Here is a 20,828-nt window from a genome sequence, read left to right as displayed (position 1 = left end):
CCATTAAAGCGAGAGGGTCGTCATCTGCACACGCGCAGGAATTGAGTCCCAAGCGACGATAATAACACACGCTAAAAATGCAAAGGCTCATGGGTAGATGCTTGTTTGTAAACAATGACACGCTTTGGCCAGGCCATCTGACGCATGCGCAGGTGACGACTCTGCTTTAAAGTATGAATTTTTACTGGTATTTAATTTCACTATTATAATAATTTGGAGCACATTCAGTAGGTTTAAAATTAATAGGTTTACATTCCTGGGTATAATATTTGTCTTATAATAATGGGTACAAGACATATCCTACAAATCTCTTTAAGACATACTGAAACGCAGCATGACTGGTTTTTAATCTCGCTATTTTCGTGGATAAGTAAAATTCACTAAATTTAATTTACATGAACAAGTAAAATAACAGAACTTGTTGTTTTGCCTGCCAAGTTCATGAACTTAAAACCCGGTAAAATTGTTCACAACATTAAAATAGTGAAAATTAAATGCCGGTGAAAATAAATGGTTTATAATACCTTTTGAAGAAATATTTAAGACCAATCATTGGTGAATTTAAGTCTAGTTTCAGAAAAAAACTTGCCGAAAAAACTAAATCATGACCTTTTAATAGGAAATCAGAATATATTTTCAAAAACACCTTCTTGTATGTAGTCTGGGCAAACATTACACAGTTAGTTTCAAATTTCCAATTGTGAAAATATCATTAGAATTCAAGAAATGTAGTGGACTATTGTCTGTTACCCTGTACAACCACCCTGGACCTACTGGCTGCTATCATACTACCAGGAAAGTACACCAGGTATTGGTTTAATGGTCAATGATAAATACTGCATTCGAGTGACAATAGTTTAGCAGTGTATAATATGTCCCCTCCTGAAATTACATCATACATCTTTAAACTTCATCCTGTATACATTTTGTTTGAGAGAGAGCAGCACAATTATAAATGAAAGTGTTTGTTGAGCCCCTGTGACGGAAACCATCATTGCAAAATATTCAGAATTGTCTATCAGTTAAAAAACAAAAGCATGTGTACATTCACTCTATAGATGGCGCTGTGGCCAATTTTCACTGCATAAAATGTTGTAATTTGTGTGAAAAAAATTCAAGTTTGTACTTTCTGACTGGTGACATGTTAGCTGCTAGAGTATTGGAAAGAGTGTATCAGACTCCCTAAGCTAAGACAAATTCTGACAGCAACTGACTTGCTGTGAAAATAATTCAGCCAAAGTCATAACACTTTTCTTATTCGGTTTATTCTCCATTATGCATCACATGACATTTACACACAAAGTCCAAGACTCCATAAAAGCAGTTACATATTTGTTGTAAATACAAGTACATAAAATAGTATATATTCAATATGCTTATATATTTTGAAAACATTTCATCAAGAATGTTCTTTTTAACCACAAAAAAAAAATACTACAAGCATTGACAATGCACAGTCCACATTTGGTTATCACTGCTTGTCAGTCTCAATGTTCAGTACTTGTAGATATACATGTCCATCAAGGGGCTCCATGCATTCTCTGTGTACCAACAACATTAAACAGAATCTGTTATTTTATTCTAGAGAAACTACCATGGACACCAGATGGCCATTTTTGTCTGAATATGATGGGCACCTGTAACCAATACACCCTTGTCCTGTTCATCTCAGGGAAATTTCCGGTAATGTTCACGGACTGTTAATTCAACAAATTTAATCCAATCATAAAACACAACCTACAGTATAACTTATGAGTATGGTAATTGTGTGCAAACTTTCAAATAAATCAGGAGATATATTAGTTAAGGAATCAGCATGGACACAAATAAAACAAAATGGCCACCAGTCGGCAATCTTTGTTTGAATCTCAAAATAACTAAGACTTGCAACAGCAATCTAATTATGCACAATCATCATATCAAGTCTATCATCTTCAAAAAACAGCAAAGATAACAAATTATTTGTGTCCAAAATGTCCACCAGTCAGCCATTTTTACCAGTACATTTTTTTCTTGATTCAACCAACATGCATAAGTATGAAAAAGATCGGCCAATGCACGACCGAGAAATGACTCCTGACTGTTGGGACCTGCATTTATAGTTCCAATTTACAGACTTCATCCCAACAGAAACTAAAACACTTGATGAATGAAAAAAAACAATGAAATAATGAAATACTTAATATGTAAAATGGCACAGTTTTAATTTTGTGTCTCGACTGCTAATGAAAAATGAGCACAGTGTAAATACAATCAAAGTATGATATATCCCCAAAATGGGTAAATTGAGGGTGCGCATGGGTGTGATGTGTGTTATACAAAGCTAATAAACTGGCTTTACTGGTCTCCCCTTACCCTAATCTTAAAATAAAAACAAACTACTTCACTTTACATTAAATATGTAAATTACCATATTAGCATATTTACTTAATTCAATTAGATTTACTGAATTGAATTTGTTGTTACACAGACAATATACAAATACCAGTGATACGTTTATGTGAATGATAAACACAAGAACATTGAATTTGTCATTGTGGGAAGATGATCAAATGTGAAAAGTTTGCTGTGTATTTTTTTTGTAGTGTTTGTACATTTCATCCTGTAATCCTACCTGATTAAGGGGTGTTCTCAAATTGGCAAAGTTCACCAGAAAACGAAAGGTGTTTCACACTCCCTTCCCCCGTATACATAAAATTAGGATTAATTTTGACGAACTGAAAATTATCAAACTTATAAATCATTGGTCACCACCTAAATGAAACAACCCCTTGACCTCTTCCCCCAAAACAAAATACCTTTCATTTTTTGGCAATTTAAATGGTAAAAATATTATATTGTGCTGATTAATATGTTACAGACTGTTATTTAGGTCAAAGGTCATACATCCTGGCAATTTTATGCTGAAGAGAAATTATTAAAAAGCTAAATTTTTCTCACAAATACTCTACATTGATACAAAAGCAGCAACTGTAGGAGATATAAAATAATTCTAAGCGACTTTTGTAAAAGTACCAAGATGTATGACCTTTCAAAAGGTCATTGGAAGAGTTTATGCCCATCATGCATCTCTTGTGTAACATGCAAGTCTATGAGCATGACACAAATATTATAAAAAAATAAATTCACCACAAAATTTTGAATTTTTTCGATACATTACGTTGAAATAACAAGTTCTGGCAGTTCTGCGGCGTAATTTTTGAAATATTTTCAATCCAATAAAATATAACTGATGCCAAAATTATAAAATAAAATATTTAAATGAGATAACGTAATTTTGAGGAAAAATTCTACCAATAAGAGGAAATAAATGCAGAAGTTGAAAAATAATACCACCCAACTATTATTAAACACTGTACTATGCTTCACTACATGTCAATATTGAATTTATTATTTACAAATGTACACCTTCAAACACGTTTCGTACCCTTTTTTTTCCTACTCCAGGAATTCAAGTTGATGATATACCTCCATGAAGTGCATGATGGGAATATGGCTGCCTTTACTGGATTACCGCACGCTGAAGTAAATAATCAAACCGATAACGGCTATAACTATTATCAGGATGATCACAAATATTATCATTTTCTTTCTGGCTTTTTTCTGTAAAGAAGGAAAATGTAATATCATAATATGATGATATACATCCATGAAGTGCATGATGGGAATATGGCTGCCTTTGTTGGATTATCTCACGCTGAAGTAAATAATCAAACTTTCATTATTATAATAATTGCTGTCTCAGTTTTTTTTCAACATTAGACAGGCCATTACTCTATAGACCTCATGTATGACCTCTAACATCACACTTTTTGATATTTTTTTAAGGACATGGTTCATATTAAACACAGGTAATGATCGATATGATGATGAATCAGGCAAGAGCATTCAACGTTTAATTTTGTATATATATTGTATATATATTAAATATGATATGCTAATTTCAACTTTAATGACAACTGCATGCATTTTGATTTGGAAAGTAATATATTTGCAAACGGTTGTCGAGATCTCGTTGAGAGAGCTAGCTAGTATAATAGTTTTCCATTCGCTACTGTCATCATGTCCAGTGTTACACTGACCTACGTAACCATGGTATTTAGAATTGTGGACATAATGAAGATTGTCGCACTGTGACATCATATTTTTTCTTCAAGCAAAAATTGCGAATCACCATTTTTTTCCTCGTTATAATCAGTGATCACAGATTGTATTCCTCATAATATTCCACATAATGAATATTTTGACATTTTTCTAGCGGTATTAAAGTCGAATGAATATGGTTGTCAAATGACTGCTTCTAATAAAAGAAATATGGATTTGGTACGTGTAACAGCTAAAATATCAGAAGTTACGTACAGAGAATGAAATAAATGCAGTTATCCTACCTGGTAATCCCTTGCTTTTTGCAGTTGTTGAGTTCCTTCTTCTACATGTATCTGCGCGCTGTCTACGTTGGCTTCTATGCTATCTGTAAACAAAATATGGCAAGTTACAATGAAATATATCTGAATTGAAATCACTTATCCTAGAGTCTATGAAGAATAGTTATTCAGTTGATGTATGCCATTCCACTAGTGCCTAGGTACAATGCTAGTAATATCTCATCAAGGTCATCTATCGACTGTCGCCATGTTGATGTAATTTTTTAGACTTTTGCCAATATGCAAATGTCTGATGACAAACAGAGATGTACGACATGCAACAACCATAGCTTGATGAGACGTGTAGTGAGCGAAACACTACAAGGAGTCTAGTTTAATACGCAGAGTTCAGTAGCAATCAAGTCATCCCATCAAAACAATTGGTTTTTGGGTGACTATCAATCCAGACACCTTTCTTTTACCCGATTTCACCAACATTTGCACATACCGTAGTCAAAACAATTAATTGTCCCTCAAGGAACAGAACATGACACTATTCTTGATACGATGCAGACGAGAGTGGAAGCAAATTGTCTAATCTCACACACGTCAAACACTTTATGAAGTATGTTTGCAACAATAACAATATACCGGTAATCTCACTAGGATTCCAGTCATGTCGAGCAAAATAGGAGATTTTCCACAAAAAAAAAAGATTTAGCTAGCACTCACCGACCATATCACCTTGTTCATGAACCATTGTCGCTAAATCTTTGAAAATCTGATTAACGTCAAGAATATCCGACTGCAAAGTAACAAATATTTGATTAAGGCACCTGAACTTGTTTTTGACTTATAAACCTCAAACATACTTGTAATTTGACAAATTCAATTCAAAATGGTCACCAGAGCAGGATTTAAAGACATGGTGGATAAATTATGAAGTAATAGACAATTTGTGTGTTCCAGAGCATGTTCTCTGGTTGCTATGTTACTGAGGGCGCTCACAACTGAAAGAAGAGGCTGAACCAGTCATTTGTGCGTCCATTGCCTTAGTTTTTAAATATACAACTGACACACAAAAAGACGCTGCTCTACCAATTCAACATCCTGAATAACAATCGGACATTATCGATAAACAAACCTCTAGTTTCCTCAAGGACGTTTCTCGTTCCCGTAGTGCTTCAAGGTCAATCTCTTCTTCCATCATGACTTGTGAGGGCGCAACACTACCAGATCTGGGACTGAAAAAACAAAGGCAAGGACTAAAGTTAAAAAAAAGTTATTACGAGCAACACCACTGCCGAGGTGAAACGCATATTCTTTTTCACAGCTACCAGGTACTGAAATGAAACTAGAAATGTCTCCTGGGTTTACATGTATTTCTAAACATGTGTCTAACTGACTTACCTCTCTAATGCTATTAGTTGGTCATCACTGCGGTTATCCTCAAACGGGCTCTGAAACAAGATGAAAATGATGATTTTTTTATCACAGTGTAATTTGTTTCTTGTGGGGGAAGGGGAGGTGGTCGGTGGTAGTACATTACACATGAACATTCAAAGTAGAAGGAAGCATATTCAATGGATGGCATCTAGATTTACATTTCATAACAACACTGAAAACCAATTCTCAGTAAAAATAACAAACATATCCCTTTCATACCTTTGAAAAGTCATTTCCTCTGGACGCAGCTCGGGCTCTAGCGAACTCTTCCTTTTCCTTCTCAGCAGCTTTTCGTTGAATGGCTTGGAAATTATTTAGTACAGACGTGAATTCATTGGTCAGCCGATCCCTCTGCATTTTTCTTTGTCGCTGCAAAAACATGCATGAGATATTACCAGATAGTAAGCAGTGTCATACCAGTAATTTACTAGTGTATGATGTAGTTGATGCAATGACATGTAATACCGGTGGAGTGCATGGCAGATTTTTAGTTTGAAACATTGCATACTAGGAAGCTTTTTTAGATTCCGTATGTACAAGTCTATATATGATTAAGGAAATAGCCAAAAACGCGTCTAATTTGTTCCCTATATCATCCAAGCAAATAGCATATATTTGTGTGATAGGATGTTCAATACAGTTTCACTTTTGCAATGCAATGCACACAATCCTGACCAGTTCAAATATTGATTCACACAGGGGTGAGCATAATGGCCATTTGGAGAAACTCCATTTTTTTTCACATATGAAACGGTCATGTATTTTCCTCATAGAGCCTGTGTATTAAATGCCTAATATAGACATAAAATGTTTTTAAAAATGAGTTCAGTGACCTACGCTGTTTTTATTATTGCTAATTGATTATAATAGAATAATCTCTCTGTGTAAACGTCTTTGTGAAACATTCTTAAAGCTACATGTAATAAGGTAGACACAATGTAATAATCATCTCACCTGATCAGATTCCGAGTGTGCCTGTGGTAAAGACGCCAAATCTTTCAAATATCTATTTGTATCCTTGGCGATTTGATTGGTATAGTGTTGTAGATCATGTCTGAATCAAAAATAGAACATTTATAGATAATGTGATAAATGTAAAGACTGCAAAGAAAAATTAGAATAGTTCAATAGAACATTTGAAGAATCATGGTGTGTTTTATTATATAGATCAGGAGTTGTAGAAAGGGAACACACTCTCCTTGTCACTAATAAAGGTAGTAAACTGAGAATTGTTTTCAAAATTTACGACAAATTTTAAGATGAATTAGTAATCGGAGAAAGCATAAAAAGAACTTTTGTGTGTTGAGAGTATTGGAGGCATGAAGTACAAATAAAAAATAACTGCAAGTAGTAATCAGGGTGGGTGCAAGTGGCTATAGTATGACAATTAATTTAATAAAATATGACCATATATGATGACTTGATATTTTAGTCATAAATCTTGTCTAACAACAGAATTATAGTACTAGTTGCATAGTTGAAATGTACTCACAATTGCTCTCTCAGGCTATTGTTATCTTCAGACGTTCCTAATTTATTGACCATCTTTTGAATGGACACAACTGCAATAAATCACAGGTCATATTAAAATATTTAGATAAACATTAAATTGTATTTTTCTAAGATTCATTCATTTGTTCGTTTATTCATTCATTTATCCTCGGGGCGGAGCTACGTCACAAGACGTTCCACGTTGCTACGACGCGCACCACTGTACATGCATTTCTATGGGCTCTGTGCGCGCTGCTGTGGAACGCCGGTAGAGCCGGTGAAAATTAGAGAAAACAACACAAACTCAACTTTGCAGTAATCCTGAACAACCAAATTTATACATGTTACACACGTAGGGCAAATCTTGTTACACTGTTCGGAGAGTCTCAACAATCATCCCAAAGTACTGTTTTCTGCGAGTTTTGGGCCTTTGTTTTCACCGCGAGAGTTGCCAGGCGGTGAAAATGCCCGGATGTCCGCCCCCGAGGATTGGACATCACTAGGAACACTTGTTATCTCTGTAAATACTAGACATCTCTCATGGACATCACCCAAGAAAGCTGCAATATCACTCACCATTTTGTGTAATCTTCTGTATATTACTGCTTGTTACTTGAGAAAGTCGAGTAAAATCACTGGAGCTGTCCCTTCCTGTGGGATCGAAGGGTGCAGAAAACAAATAAAAAATTAATCAATATCTCAATTATCAAAATGAATGATAACTATTAAAGACCATGAATGATACTATACACACATAAGCGCTAGATAAAATTGAAAAATAATTTGGTGACATGGTTTTAATTATTTTTTTGGTATTAAGATTATTTAATATAAAAACAACAACAACAACAACAAGATGAATGTTCATCAAATATTGCTTTTGAAAAGTTAATTTAGAGTAACAAAACATCCTCTGAGACAGAAAACAAAACATTTCCTCATTCTACCATATGCGGCGCACTTTACCAAAATGAAAAGTGATGCGCGTAATGGCCGAGAATCAAAATAATGTTTTTTGGCTTAAAGCAGGAGGATTGTCACCTGCGAACACGCGAGAATCGAGTCTCAAGCGATGATAACAACACACACTAAAAACGCAAATGCTCATGGTAAACACTTGTTTGTAAACAATGACACGCTATGGCCATCTGACGCATGCGCAGTTGACAACTCCCTCGCTTTAAACAACTAATTGATAATGAAAAAATGTAAGTCATCCATGTAGTAAAAATAAAAAACACAGTCAAACCTGCTTAAACTGAACACCTTGGGAACCCAAACACAGCAGATATCTAGTCAGTCTGTAAACTTTTGTTTTTTTAACTTTTCAAGTCAAACCTGTTATTATGATCACCTTAACAACCACCAAGACTGTGTTTGGATGAAGGTACGATGCACTAATATCTTTATATAGCATGGGTCCAAGTTTTGTTGACAAGCAGAGTACGAGTCATAGACATATAGTCATGTCATCATACTACTATAAATAGATTCACCAACTAAAGCACAGTCTGGCAAGTCTTGAACTGATAGAGTAGCCAATCGTAGACAAAGAAACTTCTACTCCCAGACTGGTTCAAGTAGATTGGATTTGTTGAATCGCCACAAGACTGATGATCGGAAATCTACTCATAACTATGAGTCACATGTATAAACATACTGCAATAAATCTAGTGTCCAAAGTAAATACACCAGTGCTTACTAATGAGTACATTTTGTATATGGTGTGCCTGCTAAAGCCTTGATGCAATGCTATAATTATTTTCTATAATAAAGTGTCACAATCGTCTCACCACATGTGAAATGCATCAATTGCAGTACAGTAAAATCTGTATTAGAAGCCGCATCCTTGATAGAAGTCGCACCCATTCTTTGTGAATAATTGAGAACCAAAAATTCACCATTTCTCATATGTATAGATGCTCTAATAGAAGCTGCATTCCCTCTGTTGCATTGTACCATTTTGATAGAGGCCGCGGTTTCTAATACAGATTTTACAGTACATAGGTCAAATAGTACTGAATTTATAGAAATCATAAGATGGAATTCCAAAAATCAAGTTGGCTAAGCTTGGTGACTGATGGGAAGAGAGATATTCAAGCCAAAAAACAAAGACTGTATGTAGTTGAAGGAAGTTCTAAAGGCACAAATTAAACTGTTGTGGCATGTGATTTCCTTGGTTTTCAGACTTATTTTGAGTTTGTAAAATAGGAATTTCAATTTACTAAATTACAAACTCCATAACTATAGTAATATGTTTTTCAAGATTACTATACCAATAAATAATTTTCAGCAGAATTTTCCAGTCAGCGAAATAAGTAAAATTAAAACCCAGTGAATAATTAATCCTTTTACAGTAACTATTTGCATCAAATATAAATCTCCTTGCATTGGTGACAGCAGACATTATTTTAAGCCAGCCACCTCTCTAACTAACATTTTAGATAAGCACAAAATTTTATTGACAGGAAATATTTCAACAAACCTGTCCAATGTTGAAATTACCAAAATATTACAAAGTAACCATGAATAACCAACAAAAAACAATTGTAAATCTTTTGCTATGGATTACTGTCTGCTATTTTTCATTTTAATAAAGGTACTTTTTATTTTCTGGATATAACCTTGGTGACAAGCCAAAACAAAACAACACATCTATATAACATTTACCGTACTTATAAGTATAAGCCCACTCTCTGTTTTTAGACATTTAATAGGTCGAGGACATCCACTAGTATAGGCCCAGGGTGTTTTTACGGGGCGTCATTGACATTTATTACAAATATGCATGTAAAAAGTGTATTTCATTGCATAATAATCGTGATTGGTACAGTAGTTTGGTTCCTGCTTTTACGAGAAAACTCGCATTAATTTCAGAGTGCATGACTGGCGAACGTACAGAACATGGTTCGCACATTTTCTATTCTGTTATTTACTCAGGATGAACCCAGTGATGTTGCAATACTGAAGCAATCCATATTTCTTTTGAGTAGTAGTTTTAGAAGCGCCAAAAATGTGATCGTCAAGTCATGGAACCTGCCATGGTCATTGAACATCGTTTTACTTTTCCGAATAATCGCGTCCATTGAGACTTTCGTGAATAGGATGTGAACGAGCAAACTATTCTTCGACATGACTTGTTGGCGACCGTGAAGAGTTTAAATACTTCCTCCACCCTCAGTTTACCTTTCGAAAATTGCGAATCAACAGCTTTAGGAAAACAATCGGAAAACTTCGTCTATACGACACAGCATTTTGATTGGTTAATGAAAGACGTGACCAGTTAGGTCAAAGGAAGTTGTTCAGGTCAAATCATGATGAAACACACCATGGCGGAAATTACTTTGTATCAAGAGTTTGCGTACGAACGAAAACGTTCCACAACGAAGATAATGGTAAAGATCTTGCCTTCGACTGTTTTCCCACAGACCCTACCCATTTTTGCACCGTAAATTCAGACGGTATGTAAACCATATTGTAATAAAATGTTTATGAACATGTTTGTTTCTTCATTATAAAAAGTGTCGTGGAAATAAAAAAGACGTACTTCGTGGTTGGGAAGATGGTTACAATTTTAAACCCCCTAAAAAATTATCTTTTCTGAGGTGGTCCTTGAGTATAAGCTCACCCTCTAATTTTCCTGATTTTACATGTTCATGCCCCTGGGCTTATACTCGGGGAAGTACGGTAGATACTATGAGGTTAATACGAGGATACCTCATAGTATGCACAAAAACAGTACAGCAGGAGTATCGGCCGACACGCAGTCGAGGTTGATGCGATGGCGTACTGTCTGTGTGCATACTTTGAGGTATCCTCGTAATAACCTTATTATTATACATCTTTTCCTTCCAAGGATACATCATGGGAATGCCAAAATGTTTAGAACAGAATCAGCAAACTTCTTTGTGTGGAGTTCGGTCAAACATTGGTGGCAGCCATGTTTGTTTTTTATTATTAGAGGACGCTTACACGCATAATCATTTCATATTTGGAATTCGCATTTCCTAATATGGTAAGATGAAAATACTGTGTAAAATACTGCAGAATTATGGCACGCTGTAACTTATAGCATTATGGTGACAGATGTATAATAATACTCACTATCAGCTGACTGGTACGTGGAATAACCACCAGGTTCAGTGAGTCCCCCAAAGTCTCCTCTGCCGTACGACATCTTCAAAGTTTGTTTTTATAAACAAGATGGAAACCAAGTCACAGACTTTTCTCTTCTTGTGATTGTATTTCAATTGTTGATGATGATGAGAACGAGTTTTTCTATTCAAACTGTATTGCCTGCAAGGGATAAAAAAGATAATTAGGATAATCTGCATTGAAATCCGATCTTCATTAGGATTTTCATTGCAATACAACAAAGTATTAAGATCAAAACAACCAACAGCAACAACAAAAAATAATGTGTTTTATCATTTAATTTGTGATTGTTGGAATTTGTTGTTGTTTTCATTACATTACCTCTTTGCATTACATATGTAGAACACCTCCCACTGATTATTGTGATCACTATGATAAAATCAATTGGTATGGCAATAAATAATGGAGCACTGAAGCAAGTCTACACTGATGTTGTGGTGTTTAATCAAACGTAATTTCTAATGTTGTAATCACTCAAGGTCAATATTAACTATTTTTGAGGGTTCTTGTAAATAGATTTTATAGTTTCTGTTGGATACAATTCCTCACGAATTGTACAAAATATAAAGGTCTTACGATTCTCACAGGATTCAGTGAAAAGTTTTCTACATATCAGACATAGTAGGAATGCAACTTTAAAAATGGTTTTTAAGGAATTTACTGGTTTTCCTAACTATTGTAACTTATGTTATTTTCACTTGGAATTTATTTATACTATTTTTGCTGAATGAATGATTCAGTGAAAAACTATTTTTTATTACATTTTAAATTCAATTCATTTTAGATTTAGCTATCACAAAGTGTCCCATTCGCATCTAATGGGTGAATAGCCTAGAATCCAGCCACTTCTATGAATTGGTATGTAACTACGTAGTTGAAACAGAATTTAGTGTCATCACTGATTCGCTGTCTCCATGAATTCAGTACGCAGACTGACTGCTCAGACTGACCAGTACAGAAGGCCCAGACTGATTCACTAATTTGTAGAATTATTATAATCACAGACTGAATCTAGTCTAATGACTAAAAGGAATTACATATTGTCTGTAAATAATTGTTTGTTATATGAATCTGAAAAAAAAACTGTGATCTCTCAGAATGTTAACTTCAACATATTATATAACAAAATATTGATGGGACAATCAGAGATAGCACTTGATGAAATTTACATATGCTCTTTGGCTGAGCAACGATGTACCTAGTACAACAAACAGTAATTCAGTTGCACCAATTAAAAAAAATGGTATGGTAAACAATCACTGCATTTCATGATAATGGTTTTAACTGTAAAATCGCCAAAATAAAAACAAGTGTTGTAAAAATTGGTTACCCAAGAAATTTTTGTGTTAACCAACAGTTCATTTCATACCATATACTTATACATGTTTTGTCAATGCGTGGAACTCCACGGTTAATGCAATACGCCCACTACACTACAGTACTCTGTACATATCGAATCCCACTGTCCAATCGAAATTAATTAACATTAATACTCCACTACAAATGAAACAAGATGGTACACAATGGCGATCCAACTCGAGAAAGCTGTTACATTGACGGCTTGAGTTACGCCCAGTGACCAACGCGGAAGTGACCGGACCAGACTATGAACGCGTAAAAGACCGACAAAGTAACATTTGTTATTCGCCTAAATTACAGCATTATAATTACAGCCACTGAAGGAATAATTTTCACCAAAACAGTGGCAAACACAATGATAGGGACGCTTCGCATTACGATCCTGTGCAATTGGGTAGGGCCGAATCCGGAGCCAAAATGACTCAATAATTATTTTTTCTCCTGACTTGGCCGTAGTCATCATGACGAGTCGAGTGAAAAGCGTCGATGATAGCGACAAATCAAGCAATAAATCCGGCACTATTTGCCACTCAGCGTTCGAGAAGAAGTGACAGAACACGCCGATAAAAAATTGCGAGAAAAAAAAATGACAGTGACAATAAAGATCGAATAGCCCTATCTTTCAATAAATAACACTGTTATTTCTTACCTTGTCGGCCATTTTCCCAGACGATATAATCTGCGCATGTGCGGAATGACGTCAAGCGTTCCGGTTGAACTCTAACCGGGGTCAAGTCATGTGATTGGGTAGTAGTTTTGCATAACAGGGAGATTTGTGCCAGCATGGTGTGAAGCGAGTGTAGCAGACACAAAAGAATTGCCCGTGGCTTATTCTCACTGATCAACTGCTGAAAGGTAAATATACAGATCTCATCAGGTTCCATATTTTTCAACGTTTACCTTTACCGTTTTTCCTTCGCAGAATATTCTTCTTAGACTTTTGACACCCGTGAGTAACGAACAATGTTTTAATCAATGGGGTTGGGCTGCAAACCTGTATTAAGAACGGAACTAACATGAGGACAGTCCCCTTTATTTGGAATGTAAGATTAAACTTATGCATCTAAACAGTATACAACACTAGTACTGATAATAATTTGAACTCAAATAAATGTAAACTATATTTGTTGTTGTTGTTATTTTATCGTTGCTATTTACTAGTATTAAAAACGGCATGTTCAATATTCCAGCGACAGGAAGAACTCAGCCCAGATATTTGTTGGGTGTCTCAATGCAACTCACAACTGCCCGACACGGTACGAATGATGTTCTCAGTGCTCATCGCCACGCACACAACTTGGTGAGAATTGGTTATTTGCATTTCGTTTGGTTTCGGATTTTTGTCTGAGTTGCTGACCTACGAAGTAACACTCTTTATAGGCATCGTAAATAACGTTAACACATGAAAACCGAGCTTCACATAACAGCCATGATTTTAAATATGATATACAAAACCAGCGATTAATTCAAATCCCCATCACCGGCGTTATCACGAAATAAGCGACCAAACACGCGGGGGACGCCGCATATGTGCGGAAAAAATGAGATATGTCGTTTAAAGAAATCCTATGTAGTAACGCTGGTATTTAAGATTTGACGGATTTTCAGCCACGTCTTTGCGATACCATCAACTCCAATAAATTGTACACCTTGTACCAGGGCCTGGTCGGTTAATAAAGTTAATAAGTTATAATATCCTAATATTAAATGTAAACCGGAGCTCATCTGTAGCTGTTCAAATGTAAATACTATTTTGTTCAAATGTAAATAATATTTTGTTACAACCAAATTATTGTTTTCAAATGAAATTTGATTCATTATATATAAGTTACTGAAATAGTCAAAACAATACAAAATAGTGAGTTGTACTGATGTCGCGGCTCAAAAGGTATATTATGTGTGCAAAAAAAAACAAACACGATTCAGAACATAATATGGTCAGTGATTTATAAATTTCCACTATAATAAACCATATTGTAGGGTCTATGTGTAACTCATTATATTAAAACCTTAGCTGGAAAGTTTGCATTCAAGTCGCTCCAGGGATGACCGTGAGTGAGGGACTGCATTAACCCACCAAACTTTGACATGTAGTGGGCTATGCAGTCCGCGTTGAATGGTTTATTTTGGAATTTCCGTGGCATGATTGGCCCTTTTTCTAATGTTCGCGCCGCTTCGTATGTAGACTTCATGCCTTTTTGATTTATCTTGATACTTGTCGATGTGGTTATTACGCTACGTATTTGTCATTACCACACTGTCGCAAGCGGAATACGGGAAATGACGATGAAATCACACAATATAAACTCACGTGCTTTGCGTGAATTCAATACATATCTTATCAAACTCGCAGGGGGCATTTTCACCGCCATAGCTTTATTTCTGCTTCGTAACTGCATGCGTCCGAGAAACCGAGGTTAACGCAAATGTGAGGGGCGGTATCATGCATATGGAATAATATATATTTTTTCCAATGGATAAACCACAAACTTTATTAACCAGCCGATCCTGGCTGTATCCGAGTTAATGATTGCCGTTTTTTAACAGTTCAAAACAAATAACATACCTGAACATAAAAACAACTCAAAATGGGTGAGACTCAGCGGTCACGACCTTTAACGGAAATCCATGCATTTCAACAAATTTAAGTTGTAAAACGTCTCTGTCTCGATAGTACGATACGGAATATTTAAAGGGGAACCGCTCAATCCCAGGGATTGCACCAAAGAATCATGGGACACTATTGTTTATGTTGTTTACAATGTTAATCTATCTTTTGTTATCCATTGTTATTTTAATCCAGAAAGTAAATTTGTTGTGAGATTAGGCTTAACTGGAAGGTGCCCCTTTAACTAAACCTGACACAACGGTTGTCATACACCGCGTAACTGATATCGATCACTCGTACTATCACGAATATGGATAAATCTATATTTGTGGAGTTTATTTATTTATCTATTTATTTGAAAAGACCTACGGACACAAGTCCCATTTACAGGCTCCTCACTCACACATACATCAAAATACAATAAATAACATATACGATAAAAAAAATATACATTTAAAATATCTGAATTTAACTTTAACAAATTAACTGATGTACCTTAGATTTAAAACTTTAAATTTTAAAATTTAAAGTTCTGAACCATTTCGCAATATATTATTGAAATTGTTCATGCATCTCACAAGTGGAAAATATTTAAAAATATCAATACGACAGCGCGGTGGACAAAACAGCCTGAGAGGGATGAAAAGTAAACTACGATTTGGGACATAAAAATTTAACACTGATAAAATACTAGATGTACTATACTATAAGTGGGATTTTTGCCACGGGTTCCACACAACTGAACAATACTCCAAATTGCTTCGAGCTAATGAAAAGTACAATGATTTATATAATACTAATTTGGTTAAAATGTTTACTATTACGCTTAATAAATACAAGCATTCTAAATTACTTTTTAAAATTAGTTAGGGAGTTAGGGATAAGTCACATGTGACAGACCCAGAACAACAACAACAACTCGTTTTTTTGTAGTTAAAATACCGGAATGAAATGCCGAAATTTTCCAAATTCAAGTTGCCTGAAATGTACATAACCCGCTCTATTTTGAAAACAGCTTTTTGGCGGACTGATACATTTAGAGTGAATAATCACTTGGGTCAACATTACTAGTATCGCAAATTCACGCGTAGTTGAGTCTGTTTCATTTTTTTAATTGTGGGTACTTTGCCACAATGTGTAAAATATCAAAATATAATTGAGTAAGTTTGTACCCCTCACCAGCGAAATAAAAAGTGTATAAAAAACACACTCATAGCTATCACTTATCTCAGCGTTTGGCAAAATAGAAGAGAGTTGTTTGTTGTTAGCTTATCACGGTCTAACACACCTGGACATAAAATAAATAATAATTAAATAACTCATAAATCTAGTAATTTAATTTGTCGGTAATGTTTACCGACTTAATCTCTACAGTAAAGTGACACATTTATCACAAACAAAAACCCGCACGTTGTGCGGATTTGTCGGGAATCATGACGACATAAGTATGCAGTACCAGGCACTCTCGGTTTTATATGGTAACGTTTATATTAAACAATAATATTACCTCTATACACGTTTTTTTTTGTATCATGATACCGTGAACACGTTGCATTAATTCGGTTATAATATTGTTGTTCTCTCTGACGTAAACTGGTAGGAGGGTCTGATCCGCAGTCATTTTATAACTAAACACCAATTTTTATTTTAGTCATCCCATCTAATAAAGGAGGGTAGATTAAACCCGCATTTTATTGAAAAAAAATCTCCCGAATCACTCATAAGAATAATTTCAGATTCAAGCGCAATATTAGCTTTGCTATCTACATACGGGATTCCCAGCACCAATCCACTGCGACTGTTATCTGTGCAGTAAGAGTAAAACAACGTGAACATGCCCATGAGCCTTTGCGTTTTTGGCGTGTGTTGTTGTCGTCGCTTGGGACTCAATCCCCGCGCGTGCGCAGGTGACGACCCTCCCGCTTTAAATAATAGTATTACTGCACACCGTTTTTGTGAAATTGTCGCTCTTCAGAACTAGCAAAACTTGAATTATCAGATATAATTAGAGTAAGAATGAGATTTGTTCTTGCTCTAATGCGTTTGAAATGCAGCGTAGCAAAATAAACGTGTTTTTATTTTTTCAAATTTCTTGTGAACAATCAATTTATTTTACACGCGTTGCATGTGTCGCATGGGACCCGTGTCGAACACGATGCGATGCGACGACCACACCCTATAAATATGCCATATTAATTTATTTAAAATGGAACTACTTCAATCGAGACGCTTTCGATTGAGTGTTTACAGTTTCACTTTCCGTCACTACAGTCTTGACTATATAGTTAGGGTGGAGGAGTTGTCATCTGCGCATGCGGCAGACAGCCATAGCGTGTCGTTTTTTTTTTTGTTTTTTTTTTTTTACAAACAAGCGTCTACCCAGAAGCCTTCGCGTTATTAGCGTTAGTTGGTTTTCGTCGCTGAGGACAAGGAGGACTCAATTTCCGCGCATCTGGAAGGTACGACCACAGGAAGTTGGACAAACTTATGTATTTTAATAAATTATTAAATTATAAAATGTTATATAACTTTTCTTTTACCCCCCCCCCCTTCCTGGTATCGATTTCAAGTAATCATTGATCTTTGTTTATACCACTTTTTTCTTTATCACAATCTTTGTTACGCGATAATGTTATATGCAAATTTTAACGCGCGATGTCTACAGGAAAGGGGGGCATGCGCATGCGTCAGATGGCCATAGCGTGTCATTGCCTACCAAATTGTCACGTTTTCAGCGTGTGTTGTTATCGTCGGTTGGGACTCAATTCCCGTGCATGCGCAGGTGACGGCCCTCCCGCTTTAACTTATCAATAAATTATATTATAAATCAGTATGAAATAAAATAAAATAATATTGAATAAAAACAACTATTTCGTCATGGCTGGCTCTGTCTGATGTTTTGGCTACGACAAGCTTGGCATTTATTTGTCATGAACACAATTCCTAGTTGTAGGTTATTTCCATAACCAAGCTAGCAACGACACATAAATACAGACAGCAGTCACCTACATGGTCGGAGTCAGTGTGTAAATAATTTTATACGTCTTTACGCAGTGTTTAACCGAGAAAAGACAAGGCTCCCTGACAGTAAAACTGTTGACTTATCAGCCTCCATGGTGAGAAAGTAGTGTACGCATTTAGAAATCCGAACAAATACTTCTGAATCACCAAAGAAGTGAGTATTGAACCTATGCACCTTTGTCGAAGGTGGTTCGCCATATTCTACAAGTTCAGGTGCAAATTTCAGGTACTAGATATATACAATCTTTCTAAATATCAGCTGCTATGCGTTTAACGACACCGTTGTTCAATTTCACGCTCTTTAAAGTCGTCCTGCCAATGTGCTAGTGACAACAAACTTACGGAAATTACTAATATGCTAACGTGTATTCAAGCCAACGGGTCATGGGTTCTGTTTTGGGATTTTTTTCGGTTGTTTTCTGTATCTACTTTTCGACCTGCTATGTTACAGAAGTATATGGTACAACACAGTCTATAGATAGGGGGACTGTGTGTACAGTTTGTATGTGAGTAGTTGTGCGTGTCCAAAGACTTTGCTCCAGTGTGTGGATCCGAAGCTCTATTTTGTACCCTATTTAAAGAGGATCGCGACACCCCGTTTATTCACATGTAATGAAATATATTGACGACAACTTTATATCCTTTTAAACACTAAGGCAAACTTTGCCGCTTTTCACAAAATGAATCTGTATTTCATATTTCAGAAACTAGATCTGTGTGCAACAGGAAAATATACAAATTTGATTCAAAATCAACTAAGAAAGAAATGCATGAAATTATTGACGAATGTTGCACCAGTATTTTGGCGGAAAAAGTAATGGCGTTGAAACAGTTCACAGTTCACAATACACTGAGTCGAGTCTGAACATTTGGAAGGATATATTCGGTAACGCCACAACTCAAAACATAAACTGTTGATAAATCTACAGAACTCACAAGGGTGTCAAGTGGCACTTGTATCGTTCATTTAAGCTGTGTGGAGGGGCGTTAGTGAAGAATGAAAAAATCGATAATTAGATACAAAATCAATCAATACCGTGATTAAAAATGAACACAGGAAAACATGCCCGACGCAAACCCCCTTTTATATTTAAGAGATTTAATATCCCAACATGCAACGTAGATAACGCTATGCAAAAACTCATTATTTACACGAAATTGAAACACACACTGCGTGACGACATACGAGATTATGTGACGACAACACAGTAAAACAATTCAAACTACCAATCTAAGATGAAGGTGGCATATCAGTTTTGTTGTGGTGGCTAATAAACTGAGAAATTCACACGAACAATTCTGCACAGAGTAATGATACGTCTTCAATCTCAAATTGCAGAGGAATGCTTCCCGCGCAAAACGTGAACAAGTTCGTCAATCACTCGTGCTCATACGCCTATACACAGCGAACACGCTAAAACGAATTATCCAATAAACGTGTTATGTTATGCATATGTTATGCGAATAACCTAATTTACATGAACGGATGTTTACTAAAGTCTAATCAGATCTAGTGTTCAATATGTGGTAGTTGTGTGCCAAGTTTCCATCTAAACCTGCTGGTGGCTCATGAAAAACTTGAAGAGTCAACACAAACACACATGTACGGACGAACGGACAGACATCGGTGCGCCATGCGGTACGGGAGCCATTGACCCTCTTAAAACACATTATGCTTATCATTAACACTGTTGTCGATAATAACTGGCGAAACTGTTATACCTCGCACATACCCGAATCGCCGGAGGTTGTCAGAGTAATATTACAATTCAAGAGTTGTTTCAAAATCAAAACAAATACGCACTTCTACACTTCCCCCAGCAGAGATCGCTTGGTCTGCTGCATAATTGACCTACCGCCCGAACTCATATCCCAGGACATGCTACTGATAGAATGCTGATAGAATGGGTCACATGCATGTGTTTGTTTATAACATACGTGTACATGTGAAAAATACTGCGCTATCTGCGCCATTTGAATAAATGAGTAAATATTGGGTTGAACATTAAGCTGGAGGCATGGTCACTATACGAGGCCGAGTGTAGTACGGATATGATATACATACTTTAAAACAGTGACCGACGATGTCCACTAATTTTGTCCACTAATATGGAACACGTCTTTCAGTGGAGTGTATTGCGAATCATATGGTTTTAAACGTAAAACTTTACTCAACAATCATATTGACAATACAAAATTATGTTTCGGTATTTCACTATGTTGTATTCTGAACCAATAAGTGCATTGACTCAAAATCATTGGCAGTTCGGGATCACCGTGTTGATGATCGGGACAATGTTTGTTAGAACTTCAGTAATGTCGGCCATCTTGTCAATATTTTCAGTTCTAAATGGCTATACATAACCCTGCATCTCAACGTTTTG

The 20,828-nt window shown here is 35.8% G+C and overlaps 1 protein-coding gene across 2 annotated transcripts; it reads right to left on the bottom strand.

The window, feature by feature from the left end:
* Nucleotides 1-1,249: 1,249 nt before the first annotated feature.
* LOC102808545 (syntaxin-12-like) lies at nt 1,250-13,512 on the bottom strand. 2 transcript variants are annotated; one of them, XM_085492658.1, is made up of 11 exons: nt 13,465-13,512; nt 11,406-11,597; nt 7,878-7,961; nt 7,303-7,372; nt 6,765-6,864; nt 6,030-6,179; nt 5,775-5,824; nt 5,509-5,608; nt 5,097-5,169; nt 4,389-4,471; nt 1,250-3,603 (listed from the first exon to the last, which is right to left on the bottom strand). In XM_085492658.1, the coding sequence occupies exons 2-11, from the start codon at nt 11,476-11,478 to the stop codon at nt 3,511-3,513; spliced, it is 876 nt and encodes a 291-aa protein (XP_085348784.1). In that variant the 5' UTR covers nt 11,479-11,597; nt 13,465-13,512; the 3' UTR covers nt 1,250-3,510. The 2 variants fall into 2 exon arrangements, with proteins under 2 accessions (XP_085348784.1, XP_085348785.1); XM_085492659.1 differs by having other exon boundaries at nt 7,878-7,952.
* Nucleotides 13,513-20,828: the final 7,316 nt, after the last annotated feature.

Source organism: Saccoglossus kowalevskii, chromosome 18, assembly GCF_978046115.1.
Source record: "Saccoglossus kowalevskii chromosome 18, keSacKowa6.1, whole genome shotgun sequence".
Classification (NCBI taxonomy): Eukaryota; Metazoa; Hemichordata; class Enteropneusta; family Harrimaniidae; genus Saccoglossus; species Saccoglossus kowalevskii.
This window is presented reverse-complemented; position numbering and strand designations above follow the sequence as displayed.